At 41.9% G+C, this 13,590-nt stretch overlaps 1 protein-coding gene across 2 annotated transcripts; it reads right to left on the bottom strand.

Annotated features, from left to right (window-relative positions):
• Positions 1–928: 928 nt before the first annotated feature.
• On the bottom strand, positions 929–13,521 carry LOC115171663 (sterile alpha motif domain-containing protein 9-like). 2 transcript variants are annotated; one of them, XM_029728678.1, is made up of 5 exons: positions 13,345–13,521; positions 13,122–13,170; positions 12,493–12,539; positions 6,036–6,092; positions 929–5,924 (listed from the first exon to the last, which is right to left on the bottom strand). In XM_029728678.1, the coding sequence occupies exons 4-5, from the start codon at positions 6,037–6,039 to the stop codon at positions 1,309–1,311; spliced, it is 4,620 nt and encodes a 1,539-aa protein (XP_029584538.1). In that variant the 5' UTR covers positions 6,040–6,092; positions 12,493–12,539; positions 13,122–13,170; positions 13,345–13,521; the 3' UTR covers positions 929–1,308. The 2 variants fall into 2 exon arrangements, with proteins under 2 accessions (XP_029584538.1, XP_029584537.1); XM_029728677.1 differs by lacking the exon at positions 12,493–12,539.
• Positions 13,522–13,590: the final 69 nt, after the last annotated feature.

Below are 13,590 nucleotides of genomic sequence, written 5' to 3'. Positions count from 1 at the left end.
TTATGTGGTCCTATGGATTCATGGGACTACCATTAAAATGTTGATTTTGTATTTTTTTCTACGTGTGAATTTCATGTTACTATTTTAGCATTGTTCACACATTTGCTAAAAGAAACAGTCACACAACCATTCAAAACAAACAAAAAGTTAAGGCAACTTTATTAGGCGTAACTCAATTTTTGAACTAGTCATTCTTCATAGAAAAAGACTATTAAAACTGGTTAGGAAAAAAATACATAAAATGTATGTGAAAATCCTATAGAAGGGGCCATTTCACTGGGAAAACTATCAATAAAATGAATGAGAGAAGTAAAGTAGTTTGGTTATCAAATACCACATTTTGGGCACAATACATATATCATATTACACAGGCTTCCTGCATAAGATTTAATATAAAAAAAATATATACAGTATTATTCAAGAATGAAACTGTTACGTGAATTAAGTTATCAATGTTCTTAAGCCGAACTTCAATTAAACTACTCAGTCTACCCCACCAGAGGGTGTGAGATTCTGGTTGAATGAAGCAGACGGATAGCCAGCCTACAAGGGTCAAAACGTTTATTTATGAGAGCTCTGAAAATCCTTACAATGTACAAAGCCTTTTATATTAACACACACACACACACACACACACACACACACACACACACACACACACACAGAGAACTCCACCCCGCTTTAGGCGGCTGTATTTTTCCACAGTACCCAGAGCACCTGTCTCCTTATCTTTTGCCAGCCCAGGCCGTTGTTTCTCTCCCTAACTTAAGGAGGTCTCTTCTCCTGTTCCTTTCACAAGGTTGTCTTATCAACTCTGCCCTGTTCATTTTGAAGTGGTTACAGTGTCTTACTCACACACAGTACTGGAATATAGTTTTTAACCCATTATTATAGCCTTATTTCCAATACATTTCAACAGGTTAAAAGGTTGAGTGAAATAATTTAGTCAAATTTAATTATATAATTTCCATTACAGAAACAAAAACAGATCATGGCTGCATAACTTGACAACACATTCCTTAATATTTTCAGTCCACATAATGGTTGAAAACTTGCAACAAAACATTCAAACAGAAATAACTTTACACTTACGGTATGCAAAATATCCATACAATTACCTTGTTACATTTTTTTTACAGGCAGAATTTAATTCAGTCTTTTGACACTAAACTGAATTTTGTACACACACTCTGTCTTCCTCTGACAATGCGCTCTAAAACATGCTCATTCATTGGTATGTTGGTCCAAAATGTTCAGGAAATATTCCATAAGACTCCTTTTCTGGCAGGATTTGTCTAGGTGGCGACTCTACTTTTTCACAGTGACGTTGTACGCAACAGGTCCTCTAAATGTGAACCCCAAGTAGAATGTGATGTTTTCATTGCCATAGGGCACGGAGGCTGCTTTCAGATGAGGAATAGGGAACTTCTTCTCTTTTGGGCCCTCAAGGTAGACTATCCCATCTTCTGTCCACCCAGACACAGTCCTGAGCAGTTTTGCCATCTCTGGCATTTTCCACACCTCCCCACTGAACCACTTCATTCTCTTTTCTGAGATGGAGAGGACCTTAGTAATCATTTCAACCTTGCTTTTGTGAACAATCTTGTCCCACCCACTTCCATTACTTAGGAAAAAGTGGGTGTAAATCCTTTTCTTTCTTTGTGGTATATCTTTCATTTTGGTCCAGTAGCTCCTTTTGAGGTACTCAACAGCTGATAGAACAATGTTGTATTTGGTCTCTTTTTCAGGGTCTGTGTCATGATCTTCTGGCCAGAAGAGCAAGATGAGCAGGAACAGAGCACTGGACAGGCACTTCCGTTTCTCTGTTGGGAACTGCTGACTGAGTTTCTGAAGGTCTTTCAGAGCAGCCAACTTTGGAGACTGGGTTGTAAGGCAACTCAGAGCAATATGAGCTGCTATGTAATTGACGAGATCCATTTGATCCAGCCTGGCCATCAGAGGGTTGCTGGGGTAGAGAGATATGATATTCTCTAGGACTTTGACTTGGTCTCTTTCTTTCTGGTCAGTCAGAAGGGAGAAGATGGAAGTTATATTCCCCCCACCAAGCCGGTAAATGATCATGCGTTTCATGAAAGGAGTTAAACTGCCAGGGTTCGACTGGCACAGCTTTGGGGCAATACTGGGACAGGCATCACTGAAATATTTACCATACTCAGAGGATTTTCTCACCAACCATGTCATTGGATGGCTTATTTTCATCTCAGAGCTTTCAATTGTCTCCTCCTCATCTGCACTGATGTCTGTCTGGAAGTAACTCAGGTCTTCTGAGATCCACTCCAGGGCTTCATGCAGTGTCATTTGAAGGCCTTTCAAAGTGATGTGAAAATTCTCCCAGGGCTTCTTCACTGCCTCAGGAATGTAATCAGTGAGAAGGTACTTCATACATTCTGAATGGCCATACGCTTTGCTTGAGAAAACACGCAATGAGAATATGAGCTTCAACAGACTGCAGCCAACTTCAACTGCAGCAAAAAAGCCACTGTTGTTCATGGTTTCAAGGTCCGAGATAGCAGATTTCTCACATTCTCTGAAACACTCCATTGCTTTCAGCGCAGTTTCAACAGCATCTGCTGTATTTTCTGCCGTTTTTGGTACTTTCTCAATTGCTTTACACTTGGCGTTGAACCATCTTCTGTATACCTGGCCTTTCGTGTCAAGAATGTAAGAGTTGTTAGGCATTTGTTTTGCTGCTATCTCTGCCCAATCCTTTGCCTCTTCAAACTTCTCATGGGAGTAATTCAGGCGAGCAAGTTGCTGAGCAAAGAATGCATCTTTGTTGAAGCGTTTGTATGCCTCCTTGAGGAGCTCGATTGCCTTGTCAGGGGTTTCCTTTTCACTCACATGTTCAATGAGAGGAGAGAAAAAGCTGTTTGATTCATCACCTTTACTTACTCTGCAACGTCTCATGAACAGGGCTCGCAAAAACTTACCATAATCTTCTTTTCCAAATCTGTGCTCAAAAAGCACATCCTCATGGAGAAGATCCATGGCCAACCCACTTTGCTGCTTTTGGTCACCAAGGAGCTGCTGAAGGATTTCCTTTGCAACAAGTGGATGAATGATTCGAACTGATTTAATGTGCGTCTTGTCATCTCTCAGATGTATAAAGACAAGTTTCGCCTGCTCACTCAGTGATCTCTCAAAAGCATGCTGGCGGAATCGATCCATATGAATGGTGAATGCTAGCAGAGCTTCGCAATGGGACTGGGAAATGAATGAGTCCTGAACATAAGTGTTGAGCAGTGACACATACCGAATGAGCCGAGTGACAACTGCTTCATGATCAATATCTTGGAGCAAATGTTTCACAAATTGCGCAACATACTCAACAATCTTCTGGTGTTCAAATTCTTCACTCATCAAGACGAATGTCAAAATGAATTCTGGCTGGTACTGTTCTTCAAGCTTCTGCCGTTTCCCAGCAAACTGTCTCTTCTCTTCTTTTGATAGTTTGTGAGTGACAGCTACATTCTGCAATGGTGAGTCTTTGCACATCTTCTCTGGGTTATGTGATCGTCTGCAGCTCAACAGAATGAAGCACGGTGTTCCTTGTTTGATTTTCTTAGTGTTGATGGCAAACTCTAATTCATTCCTCAGCTCATCAAGGTATTCTTTGTCACAGTCCTCAATCAGCAGGAGCACTGGGAGACATTTCTCAGAATCTTTTTCCTCATACTCTCGGAGTTGAACAGCATGTTCAGATACAGTGGCTGCGGAGTAAGACGGCTTCACAACAGCACATCTTAGGTCTGTCCTCTTGTTCCATAACACTTGCCTTCCCACTGTGCTTCCACCGCTTCCTGGGTGATGGTAGATGTTGATACTGTTCACAGGTCTGTCTACACCCCATTTCATAGTGTCAGTGAGAAGTTCGGAGACATCCCTGTATGCATCCCTTTTAATCACTTCACCAACAAACTTCTTCTCTGCAAGCCAGAAATTCAACCAGGTCACTCTTCCCCCGTGGTAAAACTGTCTTTCAATGTTTTCTTTTTCTGCTTTGATGTAATCGTCACTTGTTTCATCACAATGATTGACACTCAGAATTTCCAAGGAATACATCCTTTCCTCATCACGAGTTTCAAGAAGGCACTGTCCTTTCAGGTAGATAGGCAAGTGTTTGGTGTCTCGAGATGTTACAGGTTGGATTCGCTGCAGTGTCGCATCAACATGGCTCATTTTCATCCCAACAACACTGGAACGGTTCACAGTTTCTGTTCCACATGAACCCTCTGCAAAACTTTGCCATTTCTGATAGTTATCCTCAGATTCTGAGATGCAAACAATGTCTTCATGACCTTCCATATCTGTGAAGAACTCATAGAAGGTGTGCAAAAGTGGTTTCTCAACTGGGGATGTGAGAAGGAAGACCACCAGGAATGCTCCTTTTGGCAAGATCTGTTTGCAGATCAATGAAACAGATTCCCTCAGGAGTGTAATTTTTGTTTTGATCCATGTCATCTCATCACAGGGGTTTTCATTCCCTTTGTAATCGCTTCGTCCATTGCAAAATATCCAGCTGGTTTGCTCAAACAAATGCAAATGGCTCACAAATTCGCCAATGCTCATACCACTTGGTATTTTGTAGTTCTGCATGAAATGCGTATTTGCAGCATGGTGCTCAATATATTTACTGCACAGTCCTGACAGCTTGGAATCTGTGTCAAAGTCGAACACACAGAAAATGTTCATGTTGAGCAAGAAGTCAATGCTGCTCAAATCATCTGGTTTGAACTTGTTAGTGACAAGAATGTACCATTTCTCCTTTTCAATGAATTTCTTGCCACTGGTTATCAGCATGGTGAGTTTCCTTCCAAGGTCTTGGCAGATGTCCGGGGTGTTAACATATCGACAATGCTCAGCCTCTTCTCTTTGGGCATCTCTGTCTCTGACTCGCTGGTAGAAGTCATTTTGATCACTCACTGGCTCGGTTTTTGATCCTACCCTGCGATAGATTGTTTCCTTTTCATGCTCAATCTTGTTAGAGGACTCTTTGAAGTTCGGCAGGCGAACAGAGTACACTCGGTTCTTAACAATGCTTATGGTGGGAACAATATCAACCTCCACCACGTATCTTTGTTCTGTGCTATATATGTCCATGACCTCTATAAACCGAGGTGGGCGAATACACTGTCGCACATGCTCGCTGTCAGAGCGAGAGAAACTCTTCTCAATGTGATCCAACGCGTCAACATATCTATCTTTCTCAGAAACCGGAATACCGATTATCTCACCATGCACATAGCCTGTATCATCCCTACTGTCCATCACACCAAAGTGTATTGTGCCATTTGATCTGATATTCATGCAGCCACTACCGAATTTGAGAACCTCTTTGGCAAATTTTGCCTGTAGTCTTGTGCGGTCCAATTTGGCGGCATTGTCAAGTGACTTGTATTCATGACAGGGAGATATCAGATCAAATACACCAGATTCAGGTTGCAGAACACTATGTTTGACATATGTGAAATCAATGCCTTCTTTGCCAAATGGCCGTGGCTTGCAGTCTCTCTTTGTGGTTAACACATTGTCCTCAACAGATTGTCCTTGATGAGTTTGTTTCTCTTCCTCTGAAAGACCTTGATCTGTCTGGGGAGCTGATCCCTGCTTCTTTTTACTTCCCTTTTCACTATTGTTGCTACTTTGAGGCTTTTCCTTGCCCTGAGTTCTCTGTTTGGTGTCTACAAGCTCATTTCTCTTTCTGATGATCAACAGAGCTGGTCCTGATTTCATTCCAATCTCTTTTCTCAGATAGTCCTCAGTCAGTACAAGGAGAATTCTCCCATCTACCTCTTCCTCATAAAGTTTCTTGATGTATTGCTCCTTCACTCCAATAGTTCTTAACCAGGAGCTCACGTTGGAGTCAGTCCATTTTTCAACAGGCAGTTCATCAGGTTCCTCTGCTGTAGAATAAGAAAATAGAAACATCAAATAACAGTGGTTTATTACCTATATTAAGTATTAGTAGGATATAAAACCATCATTAAACCAATATCTCCAAAACAGTTTCTTACCCATTATTGCACTTCAGTCTACGAGCTCACTGCTGAGTAGAGTCTTGCATAATTAGTCTGAGGAAAATAATAACTATTAATCAATCAACCACATAATCTAAAATAGCACTGCTTGTTTTTCTACTGTGTGTTGCTCAGTGAAACATATTTGAAATTAACAAACTACAAAAAGAAGTCCATAATTTAGTAGGCTGTGAAAATAAAAAAAAGTAAAAAAAAGTCTTCTTTCTTGGTAGCCCAGTAAGCAAAATGATGTTGAAAAACATCTAACCATGTTAATTTTCAGTTGTAAGTAAAAGTTTAAAATACATATTTTAGGGACGTTGAAAAGACGACTCCTCTGGATGTTGAAATGGTGTCTGACATTGGAACCATGTTAAGGATTTTTTTGTTGTGGTTTCTTAGGGTCAAATTGTAACCGTAAACAATTTCACTGACATCTCGTGTCAATGATGAAAGTATTATTATTATTTTTTTAATTTTATTTCACCTTTATTTAACCAGGTAGGCAAGTTGAGAACAAGTTCTCATTTACAATTGCGACCTGGCCAAGATAAAGCAAAGCAGTTCGACAACATACAAAAACACAGAGTTACACATGGAGTAAAACAACATACAATCAATGATACAGTAGGAAAAAAAATAAGACTATATACAATGTGAGCAAATGATGTGAGATAAGGGAGGTAAAGGCAAAAAAGGCCATGGTGGCAAAGTAAATAAAGTATAGCAAGTAAAACACTGGAATGGTAGATTTGTTATTTGAAGAAAGTTCAAAGTTAAAATATAAATAATATGGTGCAAAGGAGCAAAATAAATAAATACAGTAGGGGAAGAGGTAGTAGTTTGGGCTAAATTATAGATGGGCTATGTACAGGTGCAGTGATCTGGGAGCAGCTCTGATAGCTGGTGCTTAAAGCTAGTGAGGGAGATAAGTGTTTCCAGTTTCAGAGATTTTTGTAGTTCGTTCCAGTCATTGGCAGCAGAGAACTGGAAGGAGAGACGACCAAAGGAGGAGTTGGCTTTAGGGGTGACCAGAGAGATATACCTGCTGGAGCGCGTGCTACAGGTGGGTGCTGCTATGGTGACCAGTGAGCGGAGATAAGGGGGGACTTTACCTAGCAGGGTCTTGTAGATGACCTGGAGCCATTGTGCTTGGCGACGATTATGAAGCGAAGGCCAGCCAACGAGAGCGTACAGGTCGCAGTGGTGGGTAGTATATGGGGCTTTGGTGACAAAACAGATGGCACTGTGATAGACTGCATCCAGCTTGTTGAGTAGGGTATTGGAGGCTATTTTGTAAATGACATCGCCGAAGTCGAGGATTGGTAGGATGGTCAGTTTTACGAGGGTATGTTTGGCAGCATGAGTGAAGGATGCTTTGTTGCGAAATAGGAAGCCAATTCTAGATTTAACTTTGGATTGGAGATGATTGATGTGAGTCTGGAAGGAGAGTTTACAGTCTAACCAGACACCTAGAATTTGTAGACAACTACAAATACCTAAGTCAGAACCGTCCAGAAAAGTGATGCTGGACAGGCGGGCAGGTGCAGGCAGCGATCGGTTGAAGAGCATGCATTTAGTTTTACTTGTATTTAGGAGCAGTTGGAGACCACGGAAGGAGAGTTGTATGGCATTGAAGCTCGTCTGGAGGGTTGTTAACACAGTGTCCAAAGATTATGACTCAATCCCAAAAAGATTTGGTTCTGATTGAAAACAAAATATAGATTATTTATTATTGCTCTCATCTGTCACTTGCACTTATACTAGCCATTTCAAAAGCTGAAGAACTGGCAGTGATCATGTTCAAAGTTTATAGACACAACCAACCGAACACTAACTACAACAATGTTCTCAGTAATGGTTATAGAAACTGTTTATGCGTTATGACTGTGATATGTGGTTATTTATCTACATAACATTTTAAAATATACACTTGCAAATAACACTGGGTAAAATTCTAATGAGGCCAAATTTGGTTGGTCCGTCGCCGGTAATGGCATCTCCATTTTCTTCACTGCACGGATCCTTTTAAGCACACGCATTTCCGCACAGAACACAACACGGAACACAGCTAAAGTCAATGCTTGCGCCTATACATCGCTGATGACTCTAGCCAAAATCATGTAAAAGTTATGCCCAATATCACAGGAGCTATGTTTTTTTTCTTTCTGCCACTGCTTTTTAATTTTTTTTTTTGACAAAACCTTTTGGGCCAAATTTGAGCTAATTCAAATTTTTTCAATAATTGTGATTAATCGCAAGTAACTAACGCAATTAACTACTTTAATTGTTTGACAGCCCTAAAGAATTGAAAATGTCTATGTCCGCAAATTACGTCTTTTAAACTTTAACTTAGAACTGAAAATTAACGTGACTGCAATGTCAGACAGAGATTACTTTTCAACATCTTTTCTCTCATTGGGGTCTGTCTAAAAATGATAGTAAGACAAAAACAGTATGCCATAGCTCTATGCCTATGTTGGTGTGAATGGTGCAGATCTCTTGTAAAGAGATGCATTTGCACAGTGCCCGAGATGCCAAAACACCAGTGGAATGAGCACTCAAAATCTCCGGGGGCTGTAAACCCTTGCTAATATAAGCATATAATAGCCTCCTCCACAATCCAATGGGATAGCTGTTGATGAGAGAGGGGCCCACGTTTGCAGGGGGCGTCCAGGAAACTAAGAGTAGGTCACCCCTTTGCCATGCTCTAGTTTGTCCAAGTAGAAGCGCAACATGTGTACTGGACATAAACGATGGAGACGCCCTTCTTCTTTAGAGTAGAAGGGTGACCGGTGGAAATCAATTAGCTCCAAGGCGATACAATTGTAATTGCTGCTGACCTTAAGCATAAAGGTGGGATTGAGTAACAACGTTACTTGGGGGAACCCCGGGGCATGAATGGTGGACTAAAGTGCATGCAGCTCACTCACTCGCTTTGCAGAGGTAAGGGCAATCAGCAAACCTGTTTTAAAAGGAGAGATATTTAAAACTCCACGCATTCCAGCTGCTCAAAGATTGCTGAGAAATTAATTGCATCAAGCACAATAGACAGGTCCAAAGACAGGGCTAAAGGGAAAGGGGGTAACTAGTCAGTTGTACAGCTGAATGCATTCAACTGAAATGTGTCTTCTGCATTTAACCCCTCTGAATCAGAGAGGTGCGGGGGGCTGCCTTAATCGACATACACGTCTTCGGCGCCTGGGGAACAGTGGGTTAACTGCCTTGCTCAGGGGCAGAACGACAGATTCTTAAATTGTCAGCTCGGGTATTCGATCCAGCAACCTTTCGGTTACTGGCCCAAAGCACTAGGCTACCTGCCGGCTTGGGGATTAGACGTAAGTGACACGCTTCCTTCATGAAACACAACTGCGGGTGTTACTCTACTGTAGTTGTCAAAGCCTAGATGACAGGCCGAGAAAGCTGCTAAATGGATCTAAACAGTGAACTGTTTTGGTCACACCACTTCTCGCAAACGAGCCACTTTACAGTGAGCGTGTAGAAGGGGCTCCTGCACTCTGGGTAGTCTAGAAGACAGAGGCAAGTCGGATTCAGATTCTCCTCCTCACAAGCCATGCACGGCGCGCCATAGTTTCCTAGAGGGTGGAAAATAGGCTAGAGAGACAGCGGTGATATGCTACATGAAGATGAAATAGATACATTGCTGCATTGCAAACATAAAAAGAAATTCATTCACACAAGGAACCCACAGACCTGTCAGTGGCAGTGTCCCAGATAGCAATATCTAACCTGTTCCGAATAAATAACTGGGAGGTTGCGGTAGGACGATATTTGCAAATTGTATTTATTTTATGTACTTGGTGAGAAAAAGGCCTCTAGCTAGCTAGGGTTCACCTATTTGGCTAATAGCTTCGCTAGCTAGTACCACCTTAGCCGAAGACAACTGCGTGAATATTGTTGTTTCTCCGGTCTTGAGTCTCATATCACCATAGCATCGTGAGGTGTACTAAACGAGAGAAGCAAGCTGGCCAGTAGCTAGTTGGCTTTTCAGCATTGCTGTGAATTAGCCTTCACAGGCGTGACAGCAACACTACCTGAGCAGGTAGGGAACTCCAAGTTATCTAGCCATGTGTATGCCACTATGTGCAGGTAGGACTGCTAGTGTGGTTGGCTTGCTAGTTAGAAGCCTCACAGTTAATGCTAGCTTGGGTTAGCACAGTGTGAATGCCACGGCCATGAAGCTAGTAATGCATTATTTAGCTAGCAACTGCGTTATGGCTAAGGTAACTAGCATATTGCTGGTCGGAGTGTGGGCTGTTCACAAACAAGTAAATGTAGGTTTTAACCAAACGAGAGAATGGCTCAGTAGGAAGCTAGAAATCTAGTCATTGCTGAGGAGAGCTTTAGTGGATGCAGTCACATCCACAAGGAAGAGAAGTGAGAATGACCAGGGCTGTGTTCAGTACGTTTTTACAATCTGGAATGTTAAATTGAACGGAAACAGCGCTTTACTGAATGACCAGTTAAAAATGGGGAGTGGTTGGGTTGTGGAACAATTTCAGCATTGCCACTGCCCGTAAAATAAACTCAGCAAAAAAAGAAACGTCCCTTTTTCAGGACCCTGTCTTTCAAAGATAATTCATAAAAATCCAAATAACTTCACAGATCTTCATTATAAAGGGTTTAAACACCGTTCCCCATGCTTGTTCAATGAACCATAAACAATTAATGAACATGCACCTGTGGAACGGTCGTTAAGACACTAACTGCTTACAGACGGTAGGCAATTAAGGTCACAGTTATGAAAACTTAGGACACAAAAGAGGCCTTTCTACCGACTCTGAAAAACACCAAAAGAAAGATGCCCAGGGTCCCTGCACAGGATCGGTACATCCGAACATCACACCTGCGGGACAGGTGCAGGATGGCAACAACAACTGCCCGAGTTACACCAGGAACGCACAATCCCTCCATCAGTGCTCATACTGTCCGCAATAGGCTGAGAGAGGCTGGACTGAGGGCTTGTAGGCCTGTTGTAAGGCAGGTCCTCACCAGGCCTCACCGGCAACAACGTCGCCTATGGGCACAAACCCACCAGGACTGGCAAAAAGTGCTCTTCACTGACAAGTCACGGTTTTGTCTCACCTGGGGTGATGGTCGGGTTCGCGTTTATCGTCAAAGGAATGAGCGTTACACTGAGGCCTGTACTCTGGAGCGCGATTGATTTGGAGGTGGAGGGTCCGTCATGGTCTGGGGCAGTGTGTCACAGCATCATCGGACTGAGCTTGTTGTCATTGCAGGCAATCTCAACGCTGTGCGTTACAGGGAAGACATCCTCCTCCCTCATGTGGTACCCTTCCTGCAGGCTCATCCTGACATGACCCTCCAGCATGACAATGCCACCAGCCATACTGCTCGTTCTTTGCTCGATTTCCTGCAAGACAGGAATGTCAGTGTTCTGCCATGGCCAGCCAAGAGCCCGGATCTCAATCCCATTGAGCATGTCTGGGACCTGTTGGATCGGAGGGTGAGGGCTAGGGCCATTCCCCACAGAAATGTCCAGGAACTTGCAGGTGCCTTGGTAGAAGAGTGGGGTAACATCTCACAGCAAGAACTGGCAAATATGGTGCAGTCCAAAAGGAGTAGATGAACTGCAGTACTTAATGCAGCTGGTGGCCACACCAGATACTGACTGTTACTTTGGATTTTGACCCCCGCTTTGTTCAGGGACACATTATTCCATTTCTGTTAGTCACGTCTGTGGAACTTGTTCAGTTTATGTCTCAGTTGTTGAATCTTGCTATGTTCATACAAATATTTACACATGTTAAGTTTGCTAAAAATAAATGCAGTTGACAGTGAGAGGACGTTTTTTTTTTGCTGAGTTCACGTCACTCATTGCTTCAAGCCACACCTCGCTACACCCACCAAACCGGAGCAAACGTACCTCAGTCTGTTCAAGAACGTTTAGGGAAAACGTGTCCTTCGGTACAAACCGTTTCACAACATAGCAAATGATCGAGCAAACTGAACGAACCTCAGTTGGCAGGCGAGTGGGTTCCCTTTATAGATCCCCACAGTGGACGTGTCATAATACCCATAAAACCTAGCGGTCAAAGAGGGAAGTGGTTGAAATTATTTTTCCCCCATTCATTTTTCCCATAGGGGATTTTAGAAACACTTCAAATAAGGGCTGTGTTTTGTGTAGGCTTACCCTGGTGTGACGTTTTGATATTCGTGTAAATCTCTCTCAGACAAGGTGACTTTTAAATCAATACATTCAGCTCTATTTACTCTCAAATTCAAAATGATAATTAGCACCAAAGTAGACATCATGCAAGACTACAAATACATGCATGTCTCTCTAGCTGACACCTTTGCTAACAGGTATTGTTTTATTTTAAAACATGACCAAGACAGTTTTAAAAAATGTGGCCAATTTATGCATTACTACATTTTGCTAACATTAGATAGTTAATCCAGAGATTCTTACCTTTGCCTGTATTCAACAGTCTCATCCAGATCATAGTATTTGTAGTTCTGTAGGATAGCCACATTAGCATAAAAAACAAATTGGGGGGGTAAATACCAGCGAATATATTAATAAGTCACCTTGTCAGAGAGAGATTTACACGGTTATCAAAACGTCACGTCAGGGTAAGTTTACACATAACAGTCTAAAATCCCCTAAGGGAAAAATGAATGGTTTAAAAACGATTGCAACCATTTCCCTGTTTGACCGCTAGGTTTTATGGGTATTATGACTCATATTGTGGTACTCTTTGGAGGAGAAGCTCACCTCATTCACCACTTCACCTGTCTCTCCAACAGATGATGTGTGATTGGTTACTTTGAAAGATTGTGGACATGCCCATAGCTAGACATTTTAACGAATATTTGAAATATAACCTATTTCAAGACAACGAAGCTGCTAAAATGTTTAGTTGATTATGAAATCACAAGGGAATGCAGGCCAATGCACGGTTCCAAATAAAATGGCTCAAGCCTATTAGCTACATTTAGTATTTTTAAATGTTCAAGAAACTAAGTAGCTACATACATCGTTTAAATAAAAATTAAGTTTAATCTGTGGTCTCCAAGAAAAACAAATATTGGGTTTACCAATGAGCGGGCGAAGATGAACCAGACGTTGGCGGGGATGTTGTCCTCTCTGGAAAAAAATATACTCCAGTTATAGATTTCAGAGATAAGACTTCAATATAGTTTTTTCCCCTACAGCAGATAAACTTTCCACCAAACAGAAATATAAGGCTAAGAATGTGTTTTTCCTTTGTTGGAGAGCACTCTCGACAAGCGTATCCATAATTGATATAGTTCTCCTCACCTCTAAATTGTTCCATTGCCAACAGAAATATGTTTAGCTCTTAATACTCCCCACGTCGTTCATGCTTTAGAAGAGTCGGTGTGATAGAAGACTACTATTTTCAGCTGGTAGATTTCTGCTGCTGTACCAGATAGGTGTTGTCGAATACTGGAACGCTCAGTCACTCCCCTGAAAACCATGGAGCCGAACTACGTCGGATCAGAGGAATGACGTCATGAGGGGGCTTTAATCAGTAAGTTTCGTTTA

The sequence above is a fragment of the Salmo trutta genome, chromosome 32 (assembly GCF_901001165.1).
Source record: "Salmo trutta chromosome 32, fSalTru1.1, whole genome shotgun sequence".
Lineage (NCBI taxonomy): Eukaryota > Metazoa > Chordata > Actinopteri > Salmoniformes > Salmonidae > Salmo > Salmo trutta.
Note: the sequence above shows the minus strand (reverse complement) of the source record. Positions and strands in the feature narration are given on the sequence as shown.